Below are 9,809 nucleotides of genomic sequence, written 5' to 3' on the forward strand. Positions count from 1 at the left end.
TAAAGTCGGCGTTGTGTGTTCTTCTCTCGTGACGTGTGTAGTCACGGAGGCATGTGTTGCTTTGGCATGTGTTGCCGTTGGGTGAGTCTTTATCTTTCGCATTGTGGTTAAACTTTGTGGTTTGGGATGTGTTCCCGTGTTATCCTTGTGAGTGATGAGTCTTGTGTTGACTGTTGATCTTGGTTTTTGACTTATATATATGTATTCCGTTTCGAAAATGGTTTTTATGACTTATATTTATCTATATATGATACTTAACGGTATTGGTGGGGTACCAGCATTATTCGCTGACCGGGCGTCGTCCCAATGTTTATCTTTGTATCTTTCAGGTGATGTTTAGACGAGCGCGATGTCTAGTGCTTGGTAGCTTAGCACCGTTATCCTTGCTTTTGTGGCATGTGCGCCAATGTAGTTAGACTGATGTTTTGGGATAGATGTATACACTTGCAAATTGTTTGCCGTAGCGTTTACCGTGTTTTGGTAGACGTGGCGTGGCACCCCGTTGGATTTCTTTTATCCAGTTTCGTTTTATCTTCCGCTGTGCTAGTTTTGGCGCTTAATCTGCATGTGTTAAGGCTTTTATATAGGTCTTGTTTGGGGGGTGTTACAGATACTACCCACCGGGCTTGGAATCATTGTTAGGGGGTGTGCACACTGAAAGTATGATACCTGATTCCACAGAGAAAGAAAGAAAGAAAGAAAGAAAGAAAGATTAAGAACCACGAGTAACGGTTCTGTGGGCGAGTTGAGTATTAAGCCGACTAGATTGCCGAGCCCGGATAGGTCCATTCACGATTCGTGAAATTCCTACCTCCCCCACGAGTTTGGGGTTCCGTTGATACGGATGTGGCGGCTGCAAGAGTTGCACCGTTTGCTAGGGCTTCGCTACGGCGGAATACCTGCCTCGCACAAAAAGAAATATTGAGAAAGAAGCGAAAAGATAATCATGAGAAAGATTGAGAAAGAAGAAAGAATGTAAGTAAGAAAGCAGAGAAAAGGAAGTCAAGAAGACTCAATAGAAACCTCCACAAAAAATAATCTTTTATATATGAGCGAGAGTTTATCTATATTTAAAGCATCTTATTTATCTTCTTGCATGATTTAGCATGAGTTGCATTTAGAGTATTTTGATAAGTATAGCATTGGTTATTGTTTAAGAGTTGGCATGTTAGCATGATCTTACTTGTTGAGTTTTAGGGTGTGTTTGGTTCGCACATAGGAATCGGAATCGGAATGGGTATCAAATACTTGGTAATGGTAATGGGTTTTGGTAAAAGTATTTAACATGTTTGGTAGTAGGGTGGAATGGGAATGGTTACTAATAGTAGTGCTTGAAAATGAATAAGGGAATGAAACCCTTATTGTATTTGGGTATGGGTTTTTCAATTGATGGGGTATTCGAAACCCATAGTAGTGTTATAAAAAAACCTATCAACCAAACAACAACAATCACTTTCATACCCATTCCTATGGGCAAAACCCACCAACCAAACACACCCTTAGTTATCTCTTTATCTATCAGTTTGAGTATTGCATGATGAGCTATGTTTAGAGATATCTATTTATAGCATGAGAATTGAGTTAAAGTTTAGTATTTGATAAAAGCATGTTTATATGAAGTACAGGTTGCAAGCATATAGAGATGTTTATGAGTATGTATTGAGATTGTTGATTAAGTGTTGTAAGTGATTATATTCATACTTGAGATTACTTGTGAATGCCAAATGTTTTCCAAATCTATATGTATATTACTTTACAGGGTTGTGTCGCTTTATACTTAGCATTAATTTGCTAACGGGTTTATTTTCCTATTTGTTTTTATAACCCCTTTCAGGTGGGTCTAGTGTTTGAGCGCGCACGTGGTAGTTTAGTGCGTAGATTGAGGTGGTAGTTACTAGAGTAGTTTCTACCTTAGTTAATATGTTGTTAGTTGATGTTTAAACTAATCTTTTGTGGTGCGTGGACACCGGAGTTTGTTCCCCAAGTTATTGATGTTAGCTTGACTCTAGTTTTAGTTATCTGTTTTGTAGCCTGTGCATGTAACATCCCACTTTTCTTAAATCTAAATCACGAGTACTTAATTCCAAATGATAAACTAAACAAGATTATAATAAGATTATTAACTTAAAACCATCCCAAAGGGTGTCACCGCCACAATCAACATACACGATGATTGCATAGGCTAGCAAAAACTCTAACTAAAGTCACGTTTAAACAAACTACATTCAACTTGGGGACTAACACCCTGGTGTCCATCAGCAACAAAACATCCAACAAAACTAACTTCCAATGTTTAATCAAACATGACTGGATAAAAGTTTAGACTATAACTAGTTCTCTAAGCTAACACTAGTTTAACTCGATCGCGCTCAAGAACTGGGCACACCTGAAAGGGGTTAACAAACAAGCAAATAGAAAACAACCAGTTAGCACGAATGTTAAGTATAACGACACTCAACCCTATAAAATACTATAAAATATACTTTTGGAAAACATTTTCCACGTACACTTAGTTCAAGTATTCTCAATCACTTTAAACAACAACTCAAACATGCTCAACAATAATGCTTACAACCTAATTATCAAAGAGGCATACTTCCCCAAACATTTAACTCATCAACAATCTCATGCTTTCATAGATATAACAAATCATGGCGAAATACTCTACTCAAACTCAAACAGATAGATAAGGAAATACTTAAACTTAAACAAGCAAACTCATGCTATCAAGTTAATCAACAATCAACAATATAAAGTAGTACTTCTTCTCATACTTTCATGAACACGTGCAACTCATATAATCATGCAATAAGATGAACATGATGCTTTAAGTATAAGTATATAGATAGATATACATATATACTCGCTATTTTGTAAAAAGGAACACTTTTTCTGTGGAGGTTTCTTAGATGACTCGCTTTTCTCTTCTTTCACTTGAGTCTCTTGACTCGCTTTTTTTCTTTCTTTCTTTCTTTACTCATGGGCGAGGTAGGCACTTCACCACAATATGAACGGACCTATCCGGGCTCGGCATCTAGCCGGCCTAATACTCATCTCGCCCACAGAACCACTCTCTTGGTTCTTTTCTTAAACTTTGTGGAATCAGGTATCGTACTTATCAGTGTGCACACCTCCTGATCAGGATTCCAAGCCCGACGAGTACTATCCAACCTAGTAACGTGGGAATACGCCGCGTTACTTCACATCGGATCGCAATGTCCGTTTCTTTCTTTCTTTTCTCTTTTCTTCTGAAAAGACATAGTCCTAACGAGCCCCCAAAACCACGGTTTACTCACACTAGATGCATATAGATATAGCTCATGCACTTCTTTCTCATGCAATAATTCTATTTATGCAAACCCATGCACATAGTTTCTCAACAACTTCTCTTTTCTCACAAATTGGAAATCAATTATCATGCAACTTCTCAATGCAACTAGATAATGATTTATCCAAAATAGATATAGGTTTTTGAAAGAATACTTGGGCTTACTTAGAGCCAATGATGCACTTTAAATCATGAAATGCTAAGCATGCTCTTTTACTGTAAAAGTAATCTCAAATGCTCTTTCACTATGAATCAAGGAAACAAAATGATACTTCATGCTTATAACTCAATACTTTGCAAAGCTTTTTATCAAATACTTAACGAGTATTGATCATGCTCTTCAACTTAAGATAAACTTCATACTCAAATACTTCTCTTTACTGTAAACTATGGAATCATGCACTGGATATATCAAATTGTCACATTCTTGGCAAAGCTTCTCAATAAATCACAATAAGTACTTAGTCATGCTTTTCAATCAAGAACTAATCAGATAATTATCATGCTTCTCATTCAAATAGCTAAACTCAACAATTTATATTTTTCCTTCTCTGTAAACCAATTATAGTAAACAACAAGAATAAACCTCAACACAATTTCTACTGTAAAACAAGTATCTCAACTCCAAATTCAACGAAACTAACTTCTACTAGTGCGTTGTAACGAACCCGAGTGTCCGAGCCTCAAGAGTCCACGAGTCCCTGTAACACCCCCGAAAACACGTGCTATAAAAAGCCTTAACACATGCAGATCATACAACAACACGATAGCACAGCGGAAGATAAAACGATAACTGGATAAAAGAAATCCAAACGAGGTGTTATGCCACGTCTACCAACCACGGTAAACGCTACGGCGGTCAAATCTGCAATTTGTATACATATATCCCAAAGACATCAGTCTAAAACTACGTTGGCACACAGGCTACAAAAGAAGGATAAAGGTATTAAGCTACCAGGCACTAGACATCGCGCTCGTCTAAACATCACCTGAAAGATACAAAGATAAACATTGGGACGACGCCCGGTCAGCGATAATGCTGGTAACCCACCAATACATGTGAAATATCATATATAGATAGATATAAGTTGTAAAGCCATTTTCGAAACGGAATACATAAGTATATAAGTCAAAAGCCAAGATCAACAGTCAACACAAGACTCATCACTCACAAAGACAACACGGGAACACATCCCAAACCACAAAGGTTAACCACAATGCAAAGGATAAAGACAAGAATGATGGCAACACATGCCAAAGCAACACATGCCTCCGTGACTACACACATCACCAGAGAAGAACACACAACACCAGCTATACAAGCCCTCGCAACATCACCCATCACGAGTTGATATGCCTTCCTTATGCCTTGTTCCAACCTTATGGCTACCCCCAACCTTGTTTCTTCTCTCCAACCATTACCTCCAGGACCCCTGTACAACCAAGTCCAACCTTATTCCCCCGGGACCGACGTCCCCCACCAACGACCACCAATGAGACCACCAATTCACGGCAACACATGCCCGGATAACACATGTTATCCCCCAAAACGTGAACCTTACACAAAGGCCACAACTCCATAATCACGTCACGGCCACCACGAGGATCGCTGCAATACCTTGGTGACTAGTGTCTCATACCACTAATCGTGCAATCTAGGTAAAGCCACACACGCACCACAACTCAACAAGAGTCAAACAATGGATCACAACGAAGGTATGAAACATACTCAATCAAGGAACGGGTCACAGCCCAACAACATCAAAGACGGATAACACAAGTTACCATCAACCAAACGGAAGGTACAAACCACACACACGCTAGCATTAAGACAACAAACTAGCATGCTTATCAACGGGGAAACTCAAGATAATTCCGAGGAACACACAAGACACCTCTTGGTCCAACGAAACACAATGTTGAACACTTAGCACGATTCAAGACACCAAAGTCCTATATGGATACCTACCATATAGTTCTAGACATACGAAACATCAAGAAGACACTCAAATAGTTCCACAAAAGAACATCGGGAAGTCAAAAGACCAAATACCGAGTCAAACGGATCACGGGGAACAAATCCCATCTCAACACCACTGTGTTCCCGCGGGTGGACCCACGTGTAGGCTCCCACCCGTGGTTCCGCCCGCGGGTACACTACCCACGAGGCTACATGTTCCCCGTGGGTGAGCGGCGGGTGGAGCTCGACCCGTCGTTCCGCCCGCGGGTACATATACCTGTGCAAAATAATCCCTTCGGGGATTTTCTTCTCTAAACACCAATTCAAGTCAAAAACATGCCAAATCTCACCCAATACAAAAAAATGACTTGAACCATAGAAAATGCCAAGCAATGGCATAAAGGAACCCTAAACACAAGCTCTAGATATGCAATATCACAAGACAAATGCATAAACCCTCACATTTCATAGCAAAACACAAGTAGAATCCAAGAAATCATATATAGGTAAGTGATGGAATATAAAGAATTGGGCCTGGATCCAAGAGCATAGGGGGGGGGGGGTGGGGGGCAGGCCCAAGATGGATGGTGGGCGAGCCCATGGGTGCAAGCGAGGAGCCAGCAGGGCCGCATGCATGCGAGGGTGGCGGCCCAACTACGGATGCATGCATGCGGCGGCGGCGGCGGCGGTTGGGGTGCTACGCGACCGTGTTGCATGCGCATGCATGCGGGATGGTGGCGGCATGCGTGCGTGTACGGGAGATCAGCCGCACAACCCGCTCACGCGCCCGGGCACGCAGGGAAGTAGCCGCCATTCCACGGAGCGTGGCTGAGATGGCATCGGACCCATGGACGGGAATGCGCGCACGACACGGGGTGTGTACGCAAGGTGGACGCGGGACGTGCGGCATGGTCGACATGCGTGTGTCTCGAGAAGGGGAGGTTGGCGCCATCCACGTGGTTGGCCGGGAGGGATCCGTATCCAATATAAAAGGGGGGGGGGGGTCGTAATCCAAAGGGTACAAGGTGTGTGGAGTAGCGGGGGTGGTAAGAATCAGTGAGTGAGAGGCAGGTGGTCGCAAGATCGATTCTGGATAACGACAGTCATTGGTCGTCAATTAGGGCTTACTGTTGGGCTTGATAGTGGGCCGGGAATCTGGGCCTAGTGTTCTTAGCATAGTATATTCATCCCAATCTTATGTTATCCATTCTGTTCGGTTTATGGTGGACCCATTTTCATTAAACCCATCATTGGCACCGTCTGTGGGGATCGCGACAAAGAGCCGTGTTCGCAAACCCGTTACCTGCTCATACTGTTTGATACGCCTAGTTCCCTGCGACGATCATGGGATCACAGAGCCGATTCTTGAGGGCGCCAGCCTCCGACGCGGGACAGCGGATGCCGCCCCCCAACGGAGGTCGAGCCGCTCCTATTGGCATCCGGTGGGCCCACTCGACTCTGCCCACGCAGAAAGTCGCCCGCGCTGATCTCGGGGCCAACAACGCAAAGCCCGTGGTCCCCGAGGCTCGCGGCCCGGAGCGGCGTGAGAAGCCCGTCGCCGACGCAAACGTGAGCAACAGGAAGACCGCGCCCCAGGACCAAGGATCGGAGTGGGGCTGGATAGGTGATGCAGGCAGGCATGCGCGCGACGACGAGTCAGAGGGAGAGAGTGCCCACCAAGCCGTGGTGGCCGGCCCAGGTGGGCGGAAGGCATGGAGGCTAAGATAGCCGAGTTGCTCAAATGGAAAGAAGGGGGCGGGGTACCTATCCCGAAGATTGAGGTTACCCCACCCTTCACTCGGAGGATCATAAGGGAACCCATTCCTTCCACCTTCAAGCCACCCAGCATCACACGCTTTGACGGCCGGGGTGACCCACAAGAGCACATAATGGCCTACCAGGCTACCATGATGCTAATGGGATCATCAGAGGCCATGATGTGTAGAGCCTTCTTTTCCACCCTTATCGGCCAGGCGCAACGCTGGTTCACAAGCCTCAAAGGAGGGACTGTGGACTCTTTCCATGACTTGGCTGTGAAGTTCATCACCCACTTTATGAGGGGAAGGAAGATCCGAAAGCATTTCACTCATCTCACCACCGTGAAGCAGGGAGTTGGGGAATCACTGACCGACTTTCTGGCTCGCTGGCGGGCGGAGGAAGCGAACGTAGAGAACATCGATGACAAATCAGGCGTGGTCATGTTCGTCGACGCCCTAAGGGCGGGAGACCTGTACAAAAGCCTACGATGCAAAACCCCCGACACCTATGCAGCGCTGATGGCGAAGGCTGACAGGTATGCCGAGGCGGAGGAGGCGAACCGTTTGAAGGGCCGCGAAGAAGAGATCCCCGGTAAAAGGTCCCGACCGACCGAGGAGCCTGTTAGGCCGGGAAAGAGAGGGGCAAACCCCGCGGCAGAAAGGGCCATTGGGGGGAGGGGAGCAGACGCTGGAGAGGGGACGATGACATATAGGGCGCCTCCACCGTGGGCACCCCGCCCGCCGATGAGGAGTCTTCCGACGGCGCCCCTCACCCCTATCAACGCCCGACCCAGTGAGGTGTTAGTCTATGCCGAGCAATGCCAAATGGTTAAATTTCCCGAGCCACGGGCACCGAGCATCCCCGCCGAAGGCCGGGGGCGATACTGTCGATTCCACCGCCGACCCGGGCACAATACGGACGAGTGTCAGGCCTGGAGGAAGGAGATAGAGGCCCTAATCCAATCAGGCCACTTGGGCAATTTCATCGATTGGAGCAAGATGTACTATGGGAACGTATGGAGGAGGGAGACAGCAGAGGTTGGCCCTGAGAGTCCCAACCCCCCGAAGGGAAGGACAGGTGGGGGCGCAAGCGTTAAGGGGAAACGCCCCGTGATTAACGTAATCTTCGGTGAATGGTCAGCAGGCAAAAGGGAGGAGGAATATGTGGGGTCCGTCGAGAGAACACCCGCCGTGAAGAGACAACGCAAGGAACCGATCACTTTCACTAATACCGACCTCCCACGTGGAGGAGCTTCGTCCAAGGAAGCCATGGTTATCGCAATGGAGATCAACGGCACTATAGTCAGGCGAGTGCTGCTCGACACCGGGAGCAGCGTAAATGTGATGTATCACGATATCTTTGTCAAGCTGGGATTTGCCCAAGACCAGCTGAAACCGATCAAAACTCCGTTGGCCGGATTCACTGGGGACACGGTTGAAACAGAAGGCATGATTTGACTACCGGTGGAGATCGGCGACTCGCCGCACGCACTAAAGGCAGAAATGGATTTCGTGGTGGTCAGGATAACCTGCGCCCACAACATCATATTAGGCAGGCCGGGGTTGGTGGAGATAGGGGGGATCTTATCCATGGAACATTTGTGCTTGAAATTCCACACCCCCAGCGGGATAGGGATAATACGCGGCGATCAGCAGTCCGCGCGAGAGTGTTACGAGAAGGCCTGCCGAAACATCGACCGACTCCCCGTACACACGGTCGAAAAGCAGGAAGGAACAGAACCGGAAAGGAGGCCGGAACCGGCAGTGGAGTTAGAGGAAATACAGCTAGACCCGTCTCAACCCAGCAGGACGATGAAAATAGGAGGAGGGCTCGAGGGCAGCCTGCTGGAAGAGATCGTCCGAGTCCTCAGGCGATACGCGGGCGTATTTGCATGGGAGTCGGAGGATATGCCAGGCGTAGATCGATCGGTGATTACGCACCGCCTGGCAGTGGACCCCACACATCGACCCGTCAAGCAGAAGCGCCGCCACCTATCCGCTAAGCGGAGGGCGTTCGTGAAAAAAGGAGGTAGATACGTTGTTAGCTATAGGGCACATCCGGAAGCCATGTATCCCGAGTGGTTATCCAACGTAGTGTTGGCGCCAAAACCACCGACGTGGCGGATGTGCGTCGACTATACGGATTTGAATAAAGCTTGCCCCCAGGATCCCTTCCCGTTGCCTCGTACAGATCAACTGGTGGACGAGACAGCTGGATACGAACTGCTGAGCTTCATGGACGCGTTCAAAGGGTACCACCAGATATTCATGGCGGAGGAGGATGAAGAGAAAACCGCATTCGTCACCCCGGATGGAATCTACTGCTACAAGGTAATGGCCTTTGGTCTAAAGAACTCGGGGGCCACGTTCACACGAATGGTGGCAGAGATCTTCAAAGGCCTGTTAGGAGACATTATGGAGGCCTACGTCGACGACACGCTCGTTAAGAGCAAGAAGGCCGAATCTCATCCACAGTATTTGACGCGGTGCTTCGAAGTCATGGAGCAACACCACCTCCACCTTAACCCGAAGAAGTGTGCATTCGCCGTGAAAGGGGGAAAGTTCCTGGGTTTTATGGTGACACACAGGGGGATAGAGGTTAACCCAGAAAAAGCAAAGAGCATCCTCGACATGCGACCCCCCAGGTCCATAAAGGATATTCAGCGCCTAAACGGTAAGTTGGCAGCCTTGAGTCACTTCATGTCCAAGCTGGCGGAACGATCACTGCCTTTCTTCCAAGTCATGAAAAGGAGGGACGGATTCG

At 46.8% G+C, this 9,809-nt stretch overlaps 1 protein-coding gene across 1 annotated transcript; it reads left to right on the plus strand.

Moving 5' to 3' along the window:
• Positions 1 to 7,000: 7,000 nt before the first annotated feature.
• LOC109174703 lies at positions 7,001 to 8,503 on the plus strand. Its single transcript, XM_019323963.1, has one exon. The coding sequence runs from the start codon at positions 7,001 to 7,003 to the stop codon at positions 8,501 to 8,503; it is 1,503 nt and encodes a 500-aa protein (XP_019179508.1).
• The last annotated feature ends 1,306 nt before the right edge of the window (positions 8,504 to 9,809 follow it).

The sequence above is a fragment of the Ipomoea nil genome, unplaced genomic scaffold, assembly GCF_001879475.1.
Source record: "Ipomoea nil cultivar Tokyo-kokei standard unplaced genomic scaffold, Asagao_1.1 scaffold0656, whole genome shotgun sequence".
Lineage (NCBI taxonomy): Eukaryota > Viridiplantae > Streptophyta > Magnoliopsida > Solanales > Convolvulaceae > Ipomoea > Ipomoea nil.

Bases quoted from the DNA above. Each gene is read 5' to 3' on its own strand.
- LOC109174703 (XM_019323963.1), top strand. From the start codon at position 7,001: ATGGAGGCTAAGATAGCCGAGTTGCTCAAATGGAAAGAAGGGGGCGGG.